The 22,997-nt window shown below is 43.4% G+C and overlaps 1 protein-coding gene across 1 annotated transcript in view; it reads left to right on the top strand.

Moving 5' to 3' along the window:
• SVEP1 (sushi, von Willebrand factor type A, EGF and pentraxin domain containing 1) overlaps window positions 1–22,997 on the top strand; it is a 128,839-nt gene that overhangs the window by 101,129 nt on the left and 4,713 nt on the right. Inside the window, exons 40-48 of the mRNA XM_055699432.1 lie at window positions 622–777; window positions 2,683–2,746; window positions 3,440–3,613; window positions 4,692–4,865; window positions 6,802–6,975; window positions 8,686–8,862; window positions 9,754–9,924; window positions 14,956–15,051; window positions 20,157–20,252. Of these exons, the coding sequence (XP_055555407.1) occupies window positions 622–777; window positions 2,683–2,746; window positions 3,440–3,613; window positions 4,692–4,865; window positions 6,802–6,975; window positions 8,686–8,862; window positions 9,754–9,924; window positions 14,956–15,051; window positions 20,157–20,252 (1,282 nt within the window). The remainder of the gene's footprint in view (window positions 1–621; window positions 778–2,682; window positions 2,747–3,439; window positions 3,614–4,691; window positions 4,866–6,801; window positions 6,976–8,685; window positions 8,863–9,753; window positions 9,925–14,955; window positions 15,052–20,156; window positions 20,253–22,997) is intronic.

Here is a 22,997-nt window from a genome sequence, read left to right on the forward strand (position 1 = left end):
TGTAAATAGACTCTTTGAAGTCACTAAGTCCGCTTGTATGAGAAAAGCTGAGCATGTGTGGTTTTGCTCAATCAGCACTTCATAAGGAGAAGTTTTCCTGTTATTTTGCTGTTTCAAAAATCTGTGGAAGTAGGAGTAGGTGCATTTGATGAGTGTCTCTTCAGGTATCGGACTTCCCTTGGAGAGCCTGGGAAGGCAGCTGGAGCACTTAGTCATGCTGTTAGACATGCAGCCAGGGGACAACTACAAGTACAGAACATGGTATCAGGCATCTGTAATTTCATTCTTCTGGTGTGTTCCCTGAGCTATTAGGTAACCTTGTACAAGTGAACTACCCTTTCCAAGCTTCTGTTACCCCATTTACTTTTTCTTCCTTCTGTCTTGTAACTCTAAGCTGAATGTTTCTGCCAAAGCTGAGCTCCTGTCTATGTTGCCATCTTAAAAGTGTTGCTTAAATTACTGAGTTTTATTAAGGATTGCACAGATAATATTACATTACCCATATCTGTACACCCACAGCCACTGGATGCTTCTACTATGATTTTCCTAACTTTTTCATTTAAACATGAATTAAGCATATAAAGTGGTGCCTTCACACTTCAAACTACATCTGTTTTTCAGGAGAGTGGATTTTGGGTGCCACCATTTTCTGATGACATCTGCATTCCTGTGTCCTGTGGGACCCCAGAGTCTCCAAAGCATGGATTTGTGGTTGGCACTAAATACAAATACAAAGATGTGGTTCTTTATAAATGTGATTCTGGCTATGAATTACAAGTAAGCAAGCTCAAATCTTCAGTGCTCTAAACCTTTAGTTGTCATTTTCAGTTCTTATGTGATTGCGAGAATGTATTATTTCTGGTCTGTACTGATATATTCCCTTAACTGCCGCAGAAGTTAGGTATCTGCTGTTGTTGTTATTGTCTGTAGAAGGTTCCTGGTATGTCTGGGAGAGTACTTAAATGACTTAAGAGTATATTTGAAGCAAATAGAAGCATCCTGTTCAGAGATACATGTTCAGCAGATACCTTTCAGTGTTGTTTTTTTTAAATGGAAAGTTGTTTCAAGCCCTTTGCAAATACAGCATTATATATGCTTGTGACCATAAACCATGGAAGAATTAGTTTTTCATGTATTGCTCTCTTGAACTGGTTCTTTGGCCAGAATTAGATTGCATTCTTCCCTCTATTTCATAATGTCCCAAGCATTATGTCTGCTGCATTGTGCCTTTCAGACACAAAGCTCCTGAAAAACTCCGCTGCCCTCAGTTCTATGACGTAGCTAGATGGTACCAAAGTGATATCTCTTCTTTTAGTAAGGCAAAGGGATTCCAGTTTGTTCAATGGCAGCTTTATTCCCTGACAGAGAAAGGAACAAAGTTCGTTCCTGTCCAGTACTTTTTATTATGAGTATTAGGCTCTTATCCCCACCTGAGCCCTGGATCAGCACTGCAGTCCCATTTCAGGACTCAGGCTAGCCAATTTAGAGCTGCCTCAGGTGCGTTTTCAAAAGCTGCAGTGAATTCAGAAATGAAAGTATGTTGCTGAGGCACAGCATGGCCTCAGCCATCCCCAGGTGATGGCAGAGTACAGCCCAGTCACATCCGGAGGCATGAGGTGGTGGAGGTGTCACCAGGACAGAGGCTGGCTCTTAATGCTATGTTTTGTGAATACTAAGCAGAATGCAAGTCTGCTTCCTTTGTGCTGTTGTAAGACCAGTAATAAAGTGAGTACTTCGTGAATGGGAATTTACCCAGTCAGGAGGGAATTCACTCAGTATAGAATAAAAAAGAGAGTTTAGAGAATGCTTAGGTAACAATAAATTTAATTTGCATTTTGTTGCCACGTATGTAATATCACTGAGGATGGAGGGGCGGGTTGCTATTTAGACAGATAGGTAGAATTGTTGTTTCAAGTAAATTTTGGAGGTAATAAGCTAGTGCTTTCATACCGTAAAAAGTCCTTCCAAGCTTTGTATTCCCGCTTCGCCACCTAGCGTCAATCTGTCTCCTTGAAGTCCTGATTTTTTTCCATTGGGAAGCAAAGTCCATTGGGTGTGATGCCATATGATCCTCATGTCAAACAGCTGCCCTTGTCAGTGGGTTTGCTTTGTAATGAAAATACATTAGTTCAAGGGACACATTTGGATGTTGTTCTCCATGTCTTGGAATAAAGTAAGAAATCAATTCTGGGCTATTACACTGGCTATAAAACCGGTACCTAAGAAAGGTTATTTATAAGCAAATTTAAAGAATTGAGTGTTTGGGATGTGGTTAAAATCAGTAGGTTACATTTATAAAACACAAGCTTGTGCTGTTATTGAAAAAAATGCTAGTTAGATTTTCTGTGAGTGAGTCCTGGGAGGAGAAAATCTGTCATCATAACACATTCCTGGGAACAAGAGTGGTAGAACTGACAAGAAAGATAATATACCAGGGAGAAGGATGAGAGAACTGACTAGCTGGCCCCACAAACTTTTGATTTATAAAAATACCCATCACTTTGCAAGAAAGAGTGCTACCCTAAACTCTGCTGATAGACTTGGGCGGCAGCATTTAGCTGTCTCTTTTTGTGGGTTGCACTTGGAGGGAAAACGTCCTGGCCTTGCTGGGTACTAGAGTTGATGGGAGAAAAGAACGGACTAGGTAAAGTTGTTCTTTGAGCATTCTCTTTTGTTTCACAGGGTGACGCAGAGCGGACTTGCCAAGAAGACAGGCTTTGGAGTGGCTCAGTGCCCGTGTGCAGAAGTACGTTCCACCTCAGTTTATCACTTAGCGTTGGTCAAGGGTGATTTTACACAACAGAAAACACTAATACTTACTTTGCTTTATAACTCATACGGTCTGCATTTGCCTAAAAATTTTGGCAAGTACCACTGATAACATCCTCGTAGAGCTGCAGAATAGCTGGTGCGTGCAGGTAATAGTGTGAAGGAAATTACTACACCTTGCTGCTGTATCCCTAAGAAAGCTGTGCAGGCAGCTTCCAAGTTGAAATAGGTCTGACAGTTGATGTTATGATTTCTGGGGTTACTGGGGACCTCTGAACACGTTAGTTGCTAGCAGTCACAGGTACTTAGCATCCTCAAAAGTGGATACTTGTTCCCAAAGGTGCTTCACTTCTGTGAGATGTCTGATGCCCACTGACTGCAATGCCAAAATAGAAGTTGTCTGCATAAGTATTTACCAGCTGTTGGGTGTAAGTGGCAATAGTGGACTCTCCCAAGACTTCCTGCCAGCATAGCCACAATAGATTTTTGTCTTTTAGTAGGAACTGGAAGCAGAAAGTATGATACTGTTCTGCTGCTCGGGGGTAAATATCTGGGAATGCCCAGATACATGCTGTGTTCTTTGCCCATTTCTCAGAGTAAAACCTGTGGAGGTAGGTCCTGAACAGGGCAGGACATTATGGCTGATAGTAACATATTCCTTGTGTTATAGGAGTATCATGTGGACCCCCAGACATGATAGAAAATGGATCAGTTCAGGGAGAAGAGTTCCTGTTTGGCAGTGAGGTTTTTTACAGTTGTGACCCTGGCTTTGAGCTGCAGGGACCAAGCCGAAGGATTTGCCACGTTGACAAGAAGTGGAGCCCCTCCACCCCTTCGTGCACCCGTAAGTAGCAAGAAGAGCAACACGGTGGCAGTTTTCCAGGACATCTTGGGAACAAACAGAGTGCTTTTGCTGGCTTCCTCCCAGTCTCCCCCTCCAGCTGGAGGGCTGTAACAGGAGGAGCCAGAGGAGAAGCCAGCAGAGAAATTGTCATTGGCAGTTCCTCTCTGGTCTGAAGGGAGCTCCTTTTGGCACATTAAAATGGCATAAGCATAGAGTTGTGCTTAGGTCGGTAGGGGAGGAGTGTGTCTTGCTGTATTTGATTTGCCTTGCATTGCAGTCAGGGGCCTTGGACATCATGTGCTGTGATGGTTAATCTCTGCCATGCCAAGGATGCCAAGGCTAATATATCCTGGCCACTCTGTATGTCTGGAGATGGAAGACTGTGCTCCCTAGTAACAAATCTTGGCTGTCTGTGCAGCAGAAGGTCATTAATGGTAGGAACATGGAAGGAAGGATTTATGACTTATTTCATACAGGTTATAAATAAAATGCTAATATTTTATAATCTTTACCAATAAATCATTTTTCATCTTCTCATGGTGATGTCATAGTCCTAATCTTTGCATTCTTCTCTCTCACCTCTCACAAATTTGCCTTGTCTCCACAGTAAGTGTGGGACAGGGGGCAAGATCCTTCTTAACCACTGTCATTTTTCTTGAGGACATCTTGCGATCACCTTCAACTGTAGAGGGAGCAAAGGAGACTGCAAATGCAACCTCTGGCCTGCTCAGAAGAAACAATCTGGATCGCTGATTGAACACACCTCATAGCTCACAACACCATCAGATACATTTGGACACGTTCTCTCTCAGGTGTCCGAAGCCTGAACCCCAAGAGAGAGGGCAGGCAAGGCATCATATAACCCTTCGCCATATAATACTTCACTGCTTCTTTCTTCCTATCTTTCCATTAATTCAGTGTGTGAACAGAGCTGTCAGACAGTGTATAACAGATAGAGAGAATGGCCTTCATTGTCTGTAAAAAAACAAAACGTTTTCTCTTCTAGGAATTACTTGTGGGCTGCATCCCTCAGTAGAAAAAGCAGAGGCCATTTAAACCAAAACGTTTTCTCTTCTAGGAATTACTTGTGGGCTGCATCCCTCAGTAGAAAAAGCAGAGGCCATTTCTACAGGAAGCACATATAGAAGTAATGTAACTTTTGTGTGCAACTCCGGATACCATCTTGTTGGGCCCCAGAATATCACATGTCTTGCCAATGGGAGCTGGAGTATACCCTTGCCATTGTGTGAAGGTAACCGTTTCATGTCTAGCCTGGCACGTTTCATGACCTAGCACATTCCAATCTGGGATAAACAATATCTCCTCCTTCATGCATGCATATCATATGATCCAGGGATTGAGCTGATTTGGGGAAATCATTCTGTAATGTGCATTAAAAATGGTGCCTGAAAAATGAGATGTGTCACCATGAGCACTGCCTGTTACCAAGCCAGAAAGAGCTTAGACATCATTTTTCCTAAGGTTGCAATCTGCAGTTTAACAAGTTTAATGAGAGATGAGTTTACTTGCCATCTCAGAAAATCAAACCCCTACCAAAGGTAGTAGCTGCATGGACAAGTGACTTTTCGCCCAGCGGTCTCCTGTAGTCAATTAAGTTGATACTCTTGTTTCTGAACTTTGGGCCCCAAAGACAATCTCAACAGCTCAGCCTTTAACCTCCACTCTCCTCACATGAACAAACACCATGAATGTGTACCATTTTGCAAATCACCACTTTCAGGTGCTCCCTCAGCAGGTCCTGTCACTTGTGTCACAAAGCAGAATGAATGCCAAGTGAGAACTGTCTGTGTCACATGGAGTGTGCAGTGGTGGGTGGAAACAAGGCTGTCAACACATAAAGAGAACAAAAACTTAAGATCACGAGTTTGCATAGATAGCCAGTGTTGTTGGGTGATTGTTCAAAATGTAAAGCATATAGAAGCTTACTAAATTGCAGTGTCATTAACTTCTGAGTGCACTTCATTCTTGGCCTCTTTGCCATAAAAACACAAAATCTGGGCTTCGTGCTTTTCTTTTCCTCGAAACACACTAACTTGTTTCCTGCCCATCTACTTCCTTTCAGGCCGTTCTTGTCCCTGCTGCATATACCTCAGGTCTCCCAGGCTGAACTGTAGACCCAGCATCCTGCTTGCTTTTCATAGCTGCTCTTGCCACTTTTACATGGGGCTGACATGATGATGTCTCCACGCCCAGCTGCACACACAGATTCAGAGGCAACCAACATGTTGTGACAGCTTCACCGAACTAAGACAGATAATGATCTTCCACTCAAGACAGGTGTTAGGTTCCTGTCACCAGAGCCATGAAAAGTGCATGAATGCTAGGGATCATCAGGTGTGCAGTGTTGGGCAGCCACACAATGCACAGATCACTGTGCGCTACAGTGCCCTGATACTTTACAGACCTTATAGCAGCAACCTGGAAAGCTGATAGGGGACATCCACATCAGAGAGGAGGTCTCTAGCACCTAGCCAGCCACCTGAGAAAAGTCACACACTAGCGGTGCTGAAAATACATCTTGAACAGGGTTGAGCACAGCCACTTCACCAACTCCTGTCTTCCTCTCCTGATGACCTTATGTCTGTCTGATAGTTTAATCTTCGGTCATCCCATTACACAGACCACCTAGGAAAATCAACTGGAAAATGGGATGCAGAACAGAGTCTCTTTTGTAGCAGTGGTAACCCAGCTTGGACTGTTAGCCTGACAGTGTCAGAAACACAGCTGAGATTCTTAAGGGGAGCGATTGGTAATGTCAGTGTTGGCATCTTGCACCAAACCCCCATCCTTCATCTCTCTGGTATTGTCAGATGAAAAGGAAGGTGCAAAGGGCTGCAAGTTTCTGGGGTATCTCTCAGTGGCAAGAAAGAACCATGTCCATGTTCTGCGCCACTTTGATATGAAGTCATAAATGTGTCCTCTGCTCTCCAGCACTGCCACATTTTGCTGACCTGAAAAACACGCGGCTGTGGCTTTTTTCTGTCACTGGGAGGAGCTCCTTTCCTAGCTTGGCTACATTTCCTTCCCAGGGCTACTGAACTCTCCTTCAATGCTCTTCATGATTAATTGTTCTGTGGCTGCTACTTTAAGCATACTGTGTAATGCAGGAATTGTTAGAAGTCCAAGTCTAATATCCAGCTGTATTAATGTGAGTTCTTCCTTTGCAGAGACCAGATGCAAAGTTCCAGTTTCCTTACTGAATGGGAAGGCGACTTACGAAAACAATACAGTTGGCAGTACAATAGCATATTTCTGTGAGAGGGGATACAGCTTGGAAGGGGAACCTGCAGCAGAGTGCACAAGAGATGGAAGATGGAGTAATCCCTTGCCTCTCTGTAAACGTGTGTGTTTTCTTTGTGATGAAAAATTGGTCTCAATTTGTAAGCACTGAAGTCTAGGCTGCTTTTCATTTAAACTGACAGAAAGAGAGAGCAACTTCTGCAGATCTCTGTGGAAATGTACTGCAATTTTCTTCTGGAGTGGCCATGAGCGGATTTTGTCACTTGTAGTTTAAAAATATGTAGTTTAAAAAATTGGTTTGGCCTACATGAGGAGATTTGTTGGTGTGCATTCCATTTTTACAGAGGAACAAAGGGAGCAGTTACTAAGATACGTTAAAGCATTAACTTGTCTGAGTGCGGTTTTGTGACAGTAGAACAACAAAGTGTGTTCTGCCTGGCTTCCCGTAGTTGGAAGGTTGACATAAAATGGAGTCAATTGTAGTCAACCACTCGATATATAAGGAGCAGATGAGATAAAAGTTTGGAGGACAAGGCAGAAAGGCGACTTTATTGTTGTCTATAGCTGACTGTTGGGAGGGTGTAAAGAAAAAGAAGCCAGACTCTTCTCAGAGGTGCACAGTGGTAGGATGAGAGGCAATAGACACAAGTTGCAACAAAGGAAATTCCAGTGAAGTATTCGAAGAAACTTTTCACCATCATAGTAGTCAAACACAGGAACAGAGACCCAGAGAGGACACGAAATCTCCATCCTTGGAGATACTCAAATCTCAGCTCGTCAAGTCCCAGAGCAATCTCTGACCTAGTTGACCCTGCTTTGAGAGGGAGGTTGGACTTAACAGCTATATAAATGATTCTGTGATTCTGTGAAATAGCACCTCACATACATGTGCGCTGTGCCACACAGACACAGTAGCCTTCCTTGTTGCTCTGTGTCTGTAACAAATTTTAAGATCTGCTGTAGTTTTAGGGTGGTTGATTTGAGATATTTATATTTTGTATTACAAAGGACTCAGGATTTTAGTTTTCAGGAAACTGGCCTCAATGTCTGCTGTATATAGAGTCCAGCCTTTTCCGCAATCATAATGAAATCAACGGACTATGCAAAAATAGCTCAGCAAGCTTACAGCCAGCAATAAATAAGATTATCAGAGAAATTCTAAACTCTAATGCAGGGGTCCTCAAACTGTTTAACCAGGGGGCCAGCGCGGATGCAGTGGCAGGCAGCCATCTGTGGCTGCTTGGTTTCCCCCCCCACAACCCCCAGCGGGGGGACGGGGGGGTCTGTAAATACCGGGGGCCGGACTGAGGACCCTGGGGGGCCGTATGCGGCCCGCGGGCTGTAGTTTGAGGACCCCTGATCTAATGGATGTTATTGTTAAGTCTCTGCTCAAACACCTGGGTTTTTGCTGCTCTTCATTGACCCAGCCCCTCAGAACAAGAAATAGGATAGGTCTGGGTCTTTTTTAGAGTTACATTAAACAGGAAGGACATGAGCAAATGGTTTGATAGTAACAGGTAGGATATTTCCCACTTAAATACTTGATATGTCTTCTACTGGCATCAGTAGAGTATGGTGGCAAGCTATGTGACAGCAGAGAATCAAACAGTAATAGTAGCAGTAGTATTTTATTACCTTAATCTCATAACGTTACATCGTTATAAATTGGACTTGTGTGCAGCATCTATTTCTATTGCTTTTCATATTATTTGATTTTGAAGTTTGCAGAAACTATTCTAAAGTATTTGCTTCCTTCCTTCCTTCCCTTTTCCCTCCCTTCTCCTTTTCCCTTACACCCTTTCTTGGAACAGCAAACCCTTGTCCTGTGCCTTTCGTAATCCCAGAGAATGCCCTTCTTTCCGAGGTGGATTTTTATGTTGGTCAGAATGTATCCATCAGGTGCAGGGAAGGCTACCAGCTGAAAGGGCAGTCTGTGATCACCTGTAATGCTGATGAGACCTGGACTCCAGCAACAGCCAAGTGTGAAAGTAAGTAGCTGATATACATACAGTTCCACAGGGGTTTGGTACTTTCCAGAGGGCTGGTGACCACAGCTGTATCACACAAAAGTGTGACAGCACAGATGTGTCAGCAGAGCTCTCCATCTAGATGCAGTTATTCTGGAAGCAGAGAACTTTTGTCAGCTGTTGCCATTTGGAGAGGTGGGTTGGTCCAAGAGATCCTGACACATAAAGGTGACCTAAGAAGCTCCACAGAAGAGCTATTTGATTTTCTTTCTGACAAAGTTGTTTCTTTAAAAGGATCCAGAATATACCTATGTGGGTTGATACCCCAACAGCATTCATCCTACTGTCTACTAGGCCCTACTGTAATTTTATTTTCAATTTACCTTTTGCAAGCACTGGAGCTGGGATTAGCTGTTGTATACACTAAATATCCTGAGAATGATTCCTGTGAGATTATGGGTGATGATGAGGGTTGTAGGGACATGCTGCCTTTTATTATATTTATTGGCACTGACAGAAGGCATAGTGTCTTTTTGCAGACATGTCTGAAAGCTTTTGGCTTCTTGCAAGAAGTATTGATTAATTTGAACAGTGACATCACCTCACTCTATAAATCCAGTATTATGAATATCCTGGGACCATCTGAAAGTTTCTGGTCTATGTGGTGGATAGAGCCATTGTTGCATTACCTGAAACTGCTGTTTCTGGCCATCTCAGTGTTCACTGCATGTACGTACAGGTTCTCCCTGTGAGTGTCTGCACCATGAAGAAGTCCTACTCACTAATTTCCCATTAGAAGTGTCTCTCTGGCACCTCGCAGGTCCTTTGTGCAAAGTGCTGTGTCCATGGTTAGAAACTGTATCGTGTAGGCACTGCAGCTTACCAGGCTCTGGGTGGTTTCTTTTTGTTTAGAGATATCTTGCGGCCCCCCAGCACACACAGAGAATGCTCTGATTCGTGGTAGCTTCTATCAGTATGGAGACATGATCACCTATTCATGCTACAGTGGGTACATGCTGGAGGGGCCCTTGCGGAGCATTTGCTTAGAAAATGGAACATGGACAACACCACCTACCTGCAAAGGTAAGTCTTTTTTATGAACAGAAGCATATCTTAACTTGCCATAAGGGCAGACTTATCATCCTAACTGCAATAAAAATGAAAATGAATTTTTGCTAGTTTCAGTGCAGTCACAATTTCACCCAGGGCATTTAAAGTGCAGAGTGTTGCTTTATTTCCAAGTGAAACAGAAGGCTTCCACAATTTTTCTCTTTAGTCTTTTCTAACCTTAGAGTTTCTTTTGCTACAGTGTTGTATCCCACACCTAAGATCCTCTCTCCTCACATCTTTTTTGAGAAAGTGATGGAACCAGTCATCTTTCTTACATGCTGAGCTCTTTCAGATAAGCACTGCCACTCAGTCATTCCCAGTCAAAGATCAAGCACTGCCGAAAACAAATGAGATGAGTGCTTAGTCTCTCACTGTGTCTAGAGCTTGGCAGCTTCTGAGAATTGTTTTGCAATATAATATTTAAGGATATGTTGATCAGCTCACTAAATAACACACACTAAGTACTGCAGAAAAAATACCAAAGACAAAGTCTAGCCTTTCCACCCTTGGTATGCTGGCAGGAAGATGTCACTTCTTGATTTGCTGAGCTAAAATTCACCTGTTTAAATTACAGAATTAACTCTTCTACACAGAAGATTGAAATAAATAAAAAGTTTTGAGCAGAAGATGGGGGAAACTGTTAAAAACATATATGAGCATCTTCAAACAGTAACTTAAAACCAAGGATGAGGCATAGCAAAAGGGTTCCAGGGTCACAGGGCTTTGATGGAAGAGACCTTGCTATGTGCCATTTCTGCATCAGAAGCTTGACTAGCCTTCTGCCATGAGGTAGCTATAAAGCTGTGAGTTACCTTCACCCTTAGGTCTTACCTCAGATGGTGTGACAGCAACCATACTACAAACTGAGCCTTAGGTATTTTGTTTAGAAATTTAAGTATTAAAAGCAATGAAACCTTAGGGCAGATCTGTGGCCAGTCATAAGCAGCCCCATTGCCTAAGCTTGAGAACTCCCACAAAGAGGAAAGGTGCCAGAATGCTCTGGGAACATTGGATCCATCATCAAAGTTGTCTTCTTCTCCTCCTGCAAGTCTCAGCTCCCTGTGTTGAAAATGGAAGTGACAGTACCTCCTCTTGGAGATTCTCTGTTTAGGTTAGAAGCCCTTTGGAGATGGAAGATTCTATACCGTGCTAAGCCTGACTAATCAGGGTCCTCTCGTCAGTTTTTTAATATGAATTCTGTCAGCAAAATACCATAATGTTAAGACATAGACAAGCTGAGTTGTCCTACACTATGAAAGCACACACTCTGTTGAAATGCTGTATCTAATAGTTATAATGGCCTTGCCTAAAAATCATGGATCAGTAGATCATTTTGAGGAGACTCAAAACCAAAGAAGTGGGCTCGTAACTCCTGAGTATTTCAGGAATAGAAAAGCTGCTCCTGAAAAAGAGGTTTCTCCTGGTTCTGTGACCATGGCTTGCAATTGCCATGAAGAATCACCTGTCAAGTAGCCAATTAGAGAAGATTTACAGTAAAACCACCTCAGTTACTTCAGATGTCAAGAGGTATCCAAAAGTTATGCTAGAAATTTACACCGCCAGAGCACTGAGACCTTTCTGAAAAGTTTGCCAAGTATCTTGTCATGTCTTTCTAAACTGTGGTGGCTGCAGGATTCGAGGGATCTCTGGATAATAGCTACTCTATCTAGCTAGAATTCATTAGCAAAATTATTTCAATATTGTCTCTTCAGATTGTAACACTTTTGATTCTTCAACTGCCCCTTTAATATTGCTAGCTTTACTTTTTATTCTTATTTAATATTTCTTAGTTACACAGAACCCTACTTTATGCCAAAGGCTGTAGGCTTCTGCTGAGGAAGGTTCTTGCCACTGGTTACTAGGAACCTGGAAGGGCTGATCTGAAAAGCACTGTCAAACATGTGTCCTGTCTGCAACACCATGGAGTCTACTGGGACTGTTCAGAGGAATAAATATTAGGGAAAATCATTTCAAAAAATGAAGTGGTGAGGTAGACAGATGATCAAGGTGTAGTGTAGGAAAACAAAGAACAAATAACGTGCTTTTTTGTGTATTTGGGGAGAGGAACAATTTCCCCCACTCTTTTTGCCTGAAAGGGGAGCTAAAAAGGACTAAAGATGTTTCTGAGAGGACAGACCTGTGTTTTCATGACACATGTCAAAATAATCTTTCAAAACTGCTTTACAATTCATTTGGGGGATTTGCCTAACAAAAGGCCTACAGGACCCAAGCCTTTGTGGTCTACATCAGAAGTGACATGAAAGCACTCTTTGTAGTGACTCATGCTGCATTTCTTGTTTTTGGCTCTGTGAGTTGATTATTAATGCGTTCTAAACCTGCTTGAAATGTTCTGGCCCGGTTGAACAGGTTAGTTAATGCAAATTTTATAATTAAAAAGCAGACTTCGTTAGCTTCTTTGGGAGAGCTCTCACCACCGCTGCACTTGCCTGAATCAGTGCTGGTTAGAGGTTGCAGACCAGATTCTGATCTGAGTTTCAGGGGTGAGAAGTGTTAGGCTGGATCTGCCAGTCATAAACACCTGCAGGACTCAGCAGGCTGCACGCAGCTTGTTTGACACCAGTTTTTTCTCTCTCAAATGCTCTAAAATCTGTGTTGTCTGTTTGCCCTCTGCCTGCACCTTGCTGACTGGGAATGGTAGTGTGGGGACCTGCCAACCAAAAAGTTCATACCCCATCATCAAACAAAAGCATTGCGAGAGGGCAGCTGAAGCATGGAGGAAATTGTTCACTTGCAACCACAGGGAAGATTTTTGGCAAAGCTGAAAACAAATATCAGAAATTATTTCTTCCCCTTATTACCGCTGTTTTTCTTGCAGCAGCACAATAATTTTGTGTCCTGTGGAGATAACTCTCAGGTATGGATTTACAAGAGGATCTCAAAGATGAGATTGATACCATGGATGTGAGATTTACTACTACTAACTGAAGTCATGCTTAATGGTTCCCGTTCTCTCCCCAGCACATCAGGACTGCATTTGCCATGCTTGCTTTTACAATAGCATAGAAAGAGAATGAGATCCCAGCTTAACTTCCCACCCCAAGCCTTTCTGTAGTCTTATCTGTTGAGTGAAGAATAATCTCCACAACTACAGACACAAAGTCTCTGCCCGCCTAAATTGGTGTGTAACAGGTGCACACGTAGTGAGATACTGTCTTACTCGTTTTCACAACCAGGGCCTGGGCAGTAATCCAGGAAGAGCCTACCTCTGCCCAAGATCCTGGATCGCTGAGCGGGATGGAGTTGCCATCCAAAGCAATTTCTGTAACTCATGAAATATCTACATCTTATCCACTGACAGAGGGAGAGAAAATACATTTCAGAGACCATGGGCTTTGAATTTAGGGTGGGATATCATCTATACACAAACCTTTTAACTCCCATTCCTTTATACTTTCATGGAATATTGTTTCAGTGGTGTGGATCACATAAAGCTTTAAATGGTTTTTGATTAAACTTTCATAATATTTCATTGCACAAAGGACATCTGGTTAGCACACTTTTCTACTTTAGTCAGCACGCGGAGACAAGCTCTCTGCATAGTCATCGCTATCTTTACAACAGAAATTGTTCAAAACCTGTTAAAATATTGCAAGTTCTCTGAACCTGCCAGGGTCTAAGGTCTCTTCCCATTCTTATTATTAGCTGATGTTTGATGAGAAGGCTCTTGAGACTGAAAAACAAAATGGCAAAAGCTTTGACCTCATTTCAACAGATCCAAGCTGCAGCTCGCAGCTTGGATCTGTTAGCTGCAAGAGTGACTCGAGTTTGGCTCTGTCAGAGGAAGATTTGCACTCTTTCCAATGTTGAGCTCAAGTCTGAATGGTGTTTCCATGTGCTAAACCACTGTTTGTATTTAATACTAACACTGAACAAGATATGAAACACTCAAAGCCTAAACTCACATTTTGCTCACCTAGTAACTAATTAAAGATAGGATGCAATTAACAGTTCAGACTGAGTTTACTGTGGTTACTCTGTGTTCATAGCTACCACTAATTAGAAGTTAGTCTGATTACTTACTTGTACTGTAGTATCATCTCGAAGCCACAATTTTTGATCTTCTGTATATATTATGTACACCAACATGACAAGGATTATACTTCCTCCAATGATCTTTAAGTCTACCATGTTTGTACTTAGCTTGCCACCTGATTTTGTAAAGTCATCCAGGTTTCCCTGCATGTAGTAGCCAAGATGCAGTGCAGTGTTATAGAAGCAACAGTGAGTCCAAAGCCTGTCCAGTCCAGGCAACATATTGGGCTAACGTGACAGAGTCCACTTCAAATTCCTCACTGCCGTGATCGGAGGCTTATTACAGGTGTGCAAGCCAAGGAGCACCAGTCAGCGTGAATGCTAACTGAGGTTTATAATCACACTTTGGGTTCCACAGGTGAATGTTTCACTGTGCCACTGTTGCACCCTGTTGGTCACTCCTCCTTATGGTGGATGATAGTGCAGTAAAAATTGCTCATTTTACCACAGCATTTAATCTTACTTTTGACGAACCCTATATTATGCCAGATGATACTATCTTGGTGTTTCATACCAAGGTTAGAAGAAAGCTTGATTTTATTTTAGAGTTAATTTAGAAGAGGGAGGAAGAAAAGCTTAATAGTTTTTGTTTGGGGTGGGTTTGTTTGTTTTGTTTTAAAATATGAGTGGGGAAAAGCAGACAAAGGATAGCATCAGCTTTGAAACATCATGCAGATAATTTACCCGACTGTACTAAAAACTTTTAAGTTTTCATTCTTGCCATGGACAATTTTTGATTCTCTTGATATTGTCATACTCTTGCTCACAGTACTTAGACACACAGAGCCAGAAAACAATGTAGCCCTTGAAATCACAACCATGTTTCTATAATTCACTGCCTTTGTTTGTTCTACTCTAAACTTTACAACTGCACAGATCTGTGCAAGATACTGAATTATTATGCTTCTAATGAACCATCTTGAGTTTGTAATGAAATTTTATTGTTTTCAGCTGTCTGTCGGTTCCCATGTCAGAATGGTGGCATCTGTGAGCGACCAAATGCCTGCTCATGTCCAAATGGCTGGATGGGTCGTCTCTGTGAAGAGCGTATGTACATCATCCCTAAGCATAGTTTTAAGTGTGTTGTAGGTAAGACAAGTGAATTTAGTGCAGTGAACCAGGTAGGAAAATTACAAAGGCATAAGAACGAAAAACATAAAAATCATTGATTTATTCTGCTTGATGAATTAGAGGGAGTAAAAAGGCCAACTTCTTGCTTGTTTCTAGACAAAAAACCATCACCTGACATCTCCAAACCAAAACAAGCACTTTTTTTAGTTGATGCAATTTTGTTTGTGGGTGCTCTTTCACTATGGTTGAAGAACAGCCTGCTTCAGTGCTCTGAAGTCTGGTTCTAATAGCAATACATGATAGTTTCAGGGGGGAAAATGGGCTGGAACAGAGAAGATGTGTGTTCTGCTGGTGACTGCATTTGTTTCTTGGCTTCCTTTTCTATCAGTCTCTGGTTATAAACCTGATCAATTAATGGTCAAATAATACAGTTGTGTCACCTTTTCCATGCTGTCCTTCCTGACCTGTGTACCTGTACCCCACAAATTCTGGCCTGGTCTTGCCTCGCCTGGATCCCTGAATAGTTAGAGAACTGGATCTATTCTGATTGAAAAGAGCCAAATCTGACTCTTGAGTCTCTCTGAGATTTCCTGAGGAACACTGGGGATGCGGGTTTGTGCTGTGTTTCCCATCTTCTTTGTGTTGGTTTTAGTACAAGGAATTTGAGAGGGCTAACCCTTTCATGCTGCCATAGCTGCTGTATGAGAAGCCTTATGACTGCACACATAGTTAGGCATGGGTCTGTGTGGATAGAAAAGTATTTAGCCTTGACATAAAGCTTTCGTGTGTCCAACATGTAGCTGAGGTGGTGTCACTGTCCCTGGCTGTGAGTGTACATGGAGATCTACAAAAATATGTGGCACCTCCTCCTGTAGTTCTTGGAGAGGAATGTGGTTCAAGCATTTTGCTAGGTAGATGTATCACATCTGAAAATGGTCCTCTGAATCTGCCTCTGCAGCTTTCAGGTCTTCTCTGTGGCAGTGTCAGTTCCACATGGCACAAGTTAGCTGTGGATACAGAATGAGGAGAAGAGATCTGGCAAGTTTTGTCCTTCTGCATTTACAGAAACTCCACCTACATGGTGCATTCACATAGCCCTTCTTTTGCTGTTCCTATGCCTCTCAGTACCACCACAGCCAGACATGCAAGCGCAGCCCTGCATGTATCCCAGTGTCAGCAGAAGAGGACTGAGCCCTGTGTCTGGCAGAATTGTGGGTTTTGTATGCCACCGTTGATTTCCTTACCTTACCATTAGTAATGATATTCTAATGTATACTTCAGGACCAGAGGATATATTTTATGCCCCCAGCCTTTTTGTTCTGTCAGCCCATTTCAGACCCTGTTTTCCTGTATGAGGAAAGTGAACAGACAGCTGACAAGCCAGATCACTCTTCATGCGGATACAGGCACTAGCTCTCTCTTTTTTTTTTTTTTTTTTTTCACTTTAGCATAGGTATTGAGGAGAGAGGAAAAGGATTCCCACAACTGGTTAGTGCCACCTCAGTTTTCCAGCATTATTTGTCAAACAAGGTGCACCAGTGAACAGAAAAGATAAGTTTAATATTTGAAGTTGAGGACCTGCTGTGGAAGTCAAAGGGATTTTTGAGTCCTAGCATTGAGCACAGATCCAAGTGTTCCTTCTGCAAGTGATAGAGGAGCCAACGAGGAGAGGTGCGATCTTGGACCTTGTTCTCACCACCAAGGAGGGGCTGGTGGGGAATGTGAAGCTCAAGGGCAGCCTTGGCTGCAGTGACCATGAAATGGTGGAGTTGAAGATCTTTAGGGCAGTGAGGAGGGCACACAGCAAGTTTGCAACCCTGGACTTCAGGAGAGCAAACCTTGGCCTCTTCAGGGATCTGCTTGGTAGAGGGCCCATAGGATAGAGCCCTGGAGCAAAGAGGGGCCCAAGAAATCTGGTTAATACTCAGATTTCTCCAAGCCCAGCAGCGATGCACCCCAGCAAAGAGGAAGTCGGGCAAAAACACCAGGAGGCCTGCATGGATGAACAAGGAGCTCCTGGACAAAGTCAAACACAAAGAGGAAGCTTACGGGGGGTGGAAGCAAGGACAGGTAGCCTGGGAAGAATAGAGAGAAAGTGTCCAAGCAGCCAGGGATCAGGTTAGGAAAGCTAAAGCCCTGATAGAATTAAATCTGGCCAGGGATATCAAGGGCAACAAGAAAAGCTCCCACAGGTACGCTGGTGATAAAAGGAAAACTAAGGAAAACATGGGTCCTCTCCAGAAGGAAACAAGAGACCTGATTACCCAGGATGTGGAGGAGGCTGAGGTACTGAACAACTTTTTTGCCTTGGTCTTCACCAGCAAGCTCTTCAGCCACACTGTCCCAAGTTGCAGAAGGCAAAGGCAGGGACTGGGAGAATGAAGAACCACCCACTGTAGGACAAGATGAGGTTTGAGACCATTTAAGGAACCCGAAGGTACACCAGTCCATGGGTCCCGATGAGGTGCATCTGTATGTCCTGAGGGAACTGACAGATGAAGTGGCTAAGCCACTATCCATCATATTTGAGAAGTTGTAGCAGTCCAGTGAAGTTCCCACTGACTTCAAACAGGGAAACATAGCCCCCATTTTTAAAAAGAGAAGAAGAGAAGACCTAGGGAACTACAGGCCAGTCTCACCTCTGTGCCCAGCAAGATCATGGAGCAGATCCTCCTGGAAACTGTGCTAAGGCACATGGAAAATAAGGAGGTGATTTTTGACAGCCAACATGGCTTCACTAAGGGCAAGTCATGCCTGACAAATCTGGTGGCATTCTACAATGGGATTACAGTATGGGTGAATAAGGGAAGAGTGACTGATGTCATCTACCCGGACTTATGCAAAGCATTTGATGCTGTCCCGTACAACATCCTTGTCTCTAAACTAGAGAAACATGGATTTGATGGATGGACCACTGGATGGTTGCACTCAAAGAGTTGTGGTCAATGGCTCAGTGTCCGAGTGGAGACCAGTGATGAGTGGTGTTCCTCAAGGGTCTGTGGTGGGACCAGCGCTGTTTAACATCTTTGTGAGCAAGAGGGACAGTGGGATGGAGTGCACCCTTAGCAGGTTTGCTGACAACACCAAGCTGTGTAGTGCTGTTGACACACTGGAGGGAAGCGTTGCCATCCAGAGGGACCTTGACAGGCTTGAGAGGTGAGCCTGTGTGAACATCATGAAGTTCAGCAAAGCCAAGTATGAGGTCCTGTACCTGGTTCGGGGCAACCCTCAGTATCAATACAGGCTGAGCAGAGACTGCATTGAGAGCAGCCCTGAGGAGCTGGCGGTACTGGTGGACAAGAAGCTCAACATGACCCAGCGATGTGCGTTTGCAGCCCAGAAAGCCAACCGTCTCCTGGGCTGCATCACAAGCAGCATGGCCAGCAGGTCAAGGGAGGTGATTCTCCCCTTCTACTCTGCTCTCATGAGAACCCACCTGGAGTTCTGTGTCCAGCTCTGGGGCCCTTGGCATAAGAAAGACATGGACCTGCTGGAGGGAGTCCAGAGGAGGGCCATGAAAGCGATCAGAGGGCTGGAGCACCTCTGCTATGAAGACAGGCTGAGAGAGCTGGTCTTGTTCAGCCTGGAGAAGGGTCTGAGGAGACCTTATAGCAGCCTTGCAGTACCTAAAGGGGGCCTACAGGAAAACTGGAGAGGGACTTTTTACAAGGGCTTGTAATAGGACAAGGGGGAATGGTTTTAAGCTGAAAGAGGGTAGATTTAGATTAGTTATTGGGAAGAAACTATTTACTGTGAGGGTGGCGAGACACTGGCACAGGTTGCCCAGAGCAGCTGTGCATGCTCCATCCCTGGACATGTTCAAGGCCAGGCTGGATGGGGCTTTGAGGAGCCTGGTCTAGCGGAAGGTGTCCCTGCCCATGGCAGAGGGGCTGGGACGAGATGTCTTTTCTAACCCAAACCATCCTATGATCTGTCAGGATCAGGCCACACTGAGACCACTCAGCTCTGACAAAATTCGGTCACCTAGTAGTTCACAGTGCATTTCACAGATAGCAAGATAGATTCATCTTCCTGAGAGAGGCCTGACCACTCTAAAAAACAGGCATTACTAGTTTAATGACATAGATAATTACTGTTGATATGGCTTAGTCCTGTGAGCTCTGTGGAAGTCCGCTATTCTTTTCTTATCCAGGCTGACTGTACCTGCTCAGCTTGACCTCTGCTATGCAGCAGAAAAGGAAGAACCCCTGCACCGGTCCCCCACAGCCCCCCATCCACCCTCCCAGTATGAAACTCCATTGGAAGTGCTACTTAGGGGTCCAAATTTGAGACCCAGCTCAACTGTTGCTCTTCTTAGAGCATCTTCACACAAGTAGTACTTCATTCAGTTAGGGTAGCAGAGGTGGCAGTTTTGTAAAGGTGCTTAAGTCGTGAAATTGTGCACATTGGACAAGTAGATCTGCTCACAGAAGCAGTATAGCTTGATTGGTGCTCAGTCCAAAGGCCATCAGCTGCTTGGTAGCTGCTTTGTTCCCTCCCCAGAGTTTCCAGCCACAGCCAATCTGTTGCATCCAAAATGCCTTATACCAAAGCTGTCTTTCTGTGGCAGGCTTGTGGTGTCACCTGCCTCAGCATGTTTTCATGGGCCCAGATCAAGTGCTTTTCTATGGGTAGTGCATAGATGAACACGTTTTGCATGTTACATTTTGGGACCCCAGGGAATCGACAAACAATCCAGGTTTTTGTAATTAAAGCATGAACTGGGTTTGTTAGCCACCATCACAGAAGTGGGTAGTGTCTGTGGGCATTATGCATGAGAAGCAAGCAAACAGCCCTGCTCATTTCCAGTGAGCACAGAGCCTACAGGCATCTGAAGGACTCTAGCAACTGCACCAGTCTGTGCATTTGTTTGTCATCATTCCTTCTCGTTTCTGGCAGTTATGCCAGTTGTATTTGTTGCTCGTGCCTTGTGGGTAGATGCTACTCGGCTCTGCTGATACTGCATGCAAACAGTCAAGGGACAGTAAGAGTTTCTAATTAAATGTAAGTTCTTTTCTTGCACACTTTATTCTTTGTTTTCATGGAGGTAATTCTTTTCACTGGTTCTCTTCTCCCCTTAGCGATATGCATTCTGCCATGTCTCAATGGAGGTCGCTGTGTGGCCCCTTACAAGTGTGACTGCCCCGCTGGATGGACTGGATCACGCTGCCATATAGGTAAAACTCCTTTCACCTGCATTTTTTTTCTCGCTTTTTGTGACTGCTGTCAATACCTAGCACAGTTCACTAAGGACTCTGTAGAACTACTAAGCTTCTCATAGGAAAACCCAGGCCTGCAATAATATTCCTGGAGGATTTACTGTCCCCAGCTGCAGACTATTTTCCAAGTAGTCCCTGATGAGTCTTTCAAATCCTCGGAAGAGTTTGCTCCCAGAAAGGACAGACAGCCTTCACAGGAGTGCTCTCTGCAAAAAGCAGAGAGGAGAGTATTTCCAAACAGAATAAAACTAGATTGTCCATTCCAAGAAGAGTTTGAATTTTATTTTCATCTTCAGCACATGCAGATCACCACAACTCACAAACAAGCTGCAGGTACTATAGAGGTTTTTCACCGCATAGCTGTCTACTTTGGGGGCTTCCCACATACTGCTTGAGTTCTGAGCAGTGCAAGGATTTGTTTAAAGATGTCTGAGTTTAATGGGTACGTGGTACCCATGTAAGGTACTGTGTACATGGTATGTAGGTACCTTACATCAGGTATCATCTACATTCTCTGAACAAACGCAACACGCTCTGCATTTTACTAGATCTCTCACTTGCACCTAACCAAGGCTGAAGGGCATGTAGCACACCAAAACAGCGAGGGGAGTGATTCTAGGCTCCAGACCTGTGTTCTGGCAAGTCAGCTTGTGTCAGATGAGGCTGGTTTGCAGTTAGGGATAATATTTGAACCCAGGTTTGGGATATATGGTTCCACATCAAGACTAACCAATTTTTGAAAGGCTTGTCCCTCTGTAAATAGACAGTAAAACTCATAGTATTTGAGTGATGATTGAAATGTCTTTCCATCATTATCTAATCTCGTATTAAATATTTTTTAAATTGTTTTATGGTTTGTGCGCTGTATTTTTATTGTCCAGGTGCACCTTAACTGATTGTTGACAGGACCTTAACGTGAAAGCCCGGTTTTGCCTTCCCGCAAGACTTTGGAGTGGCTGGTTGGGTGAACTGGAGGAGGATTTCATGCTTTTGTTAATGAACGCTCATATTATTTGTTCATCTGATAAGAATAGTGAGTCGGGGCGTTAAGCTCTGTGACACACTGCAAACCCAACTGTCCTTCAGCAAATTGAAATTCCAGAATGAACAGTGCCACTCAGAACTGCTGTCTTTTAAAGGGACACTTGCCTAGCACTTGTATCATTTCTTCTCATATTTCACAAACTTTGCAACTATAACAGCATAGGTAGTAGAGGAGGATAAATGACTTCTTCACTTTTGGACCAGCCATTCAAATCTGTTCAGGCTGATATGCTTTTCAGTTGCTAAAGAAAAAGTTCTAGTGAACAAGTGCATCTGTGCCAAAGCCTGTTCATAATAGCTCATAGCCACTGCTTATGAAGCTATTAAACCAGTTCTCATTTTACTTACTGGGTTTGACCTTTTGCCATGACAGAGCAAAGTGAAATGAGAAATATTTGGATTAACTACTGGTCCCACAGGAATAATGATGTGCATAAAGAAAGAGCTAAAGATGTTTCATTCACATGCTTCATTCCAGAATCAGAAGTCATTTTCAACACAGCAGATTTGGTGCACTTAATGTCACAGGGATGGTCCATCTCTATAACCTCCTGCCATTGTTTGTTGATGTTTGGCCCGGAGGAATCAGAGTAGTGTATTTCCGTATCCTTTCACATTCCTGTGGTTGTTCAGTTCCGTTTCCTGTAATTCCATTTTATCAGTGTTTCCTGATAGATATTCCTTCGAAAAGTATTACGCAGCATTTGTCCTCACTGGTATCTTTAGGTCCATTCTCTAGATATAGCATTACCTGCTTAAAAGACTTAACGTATTTCAGCTTTCCTGTGATACAAATGTCTGCATTTGAAGGACATCACTAAGTGATCTCTAAATCTGTTCTGTAAATTGTATGATGCTTTGTCTTCCAGTCTCAAAATTGATAGGAAGACTTGAAGGTTTGACTTTTGTTTGGTTACTTGATATTCTTGGGTTAGGCTGTGTGGATGTGGCTGTGCAGATGTGGCCATTTCACAGCTGGCATGGCACAACCCTATCAGGCAGGCTAGTGTTTGTTCTCTAGTTCACATGTCCTGTTCCACCTAGTAACATCTCTTATGGCTATCCAGTTTCTTTCAGGAATGTACTGATGTTCTGTGCTTCCTTTCCTTGACTGTATACAGGTGCCATTGTGTAAAGTCTTACTGCTTGCCTGCCATTGACCTGTAAATGGCTTTCTGACCTTTACTTTCTCTGTTTATGCTGCCACTTTCTGTACCGTTTTACCATGCTTGGTGTCTGCTTGTCCTGAGTACGCTTAACCATCACATTCCTTTCAAATAAACACCCACATTTTCTTCCTAGAAATAAGGCCTACTCTCCTGTTGGTCTTCTGACTCTGCTCTTCTAGTTCCTCCACTTGCTTCAACTTGAGACAGAAAGAACAGAGTTTTTAAGGCAACATAAAATAATATACTGTCTGTTTCATGCGGGTTATACACTGTAGCAGGTGGCAAAAGCAGCAGAGAGGGTCAAATGACGTACAGCAGAGATGTGCTTCTAAGGCTGCACTTTCCAGAACAAACTGTCTTTTACGGCAGACTGACAGCTGATGTTTATTATTGTAGTTTTGAGAGTAGTTCATTCTTAACAGAATAGTGCAGGCTGGATTTTCAGTGCTTTGTTCCTTAGCTTGTTGTGGGTGTGCTCATTAATGCGTCT

Source organism: Falco cherrug, chromosome Z (genome assembly GCF_023634085.1).
Source record: "Falco cherrug isolate bFalChe1 chromosome Z, bFalChe1.pri, whole genome shotgun sequence".
Taxonomy (NCBI): domain Eukaryota; kingdom Metazoa; phylum Chordata; class Aves; order Falconiformes; family Falconidae; genus Falco; species Falco cherrug.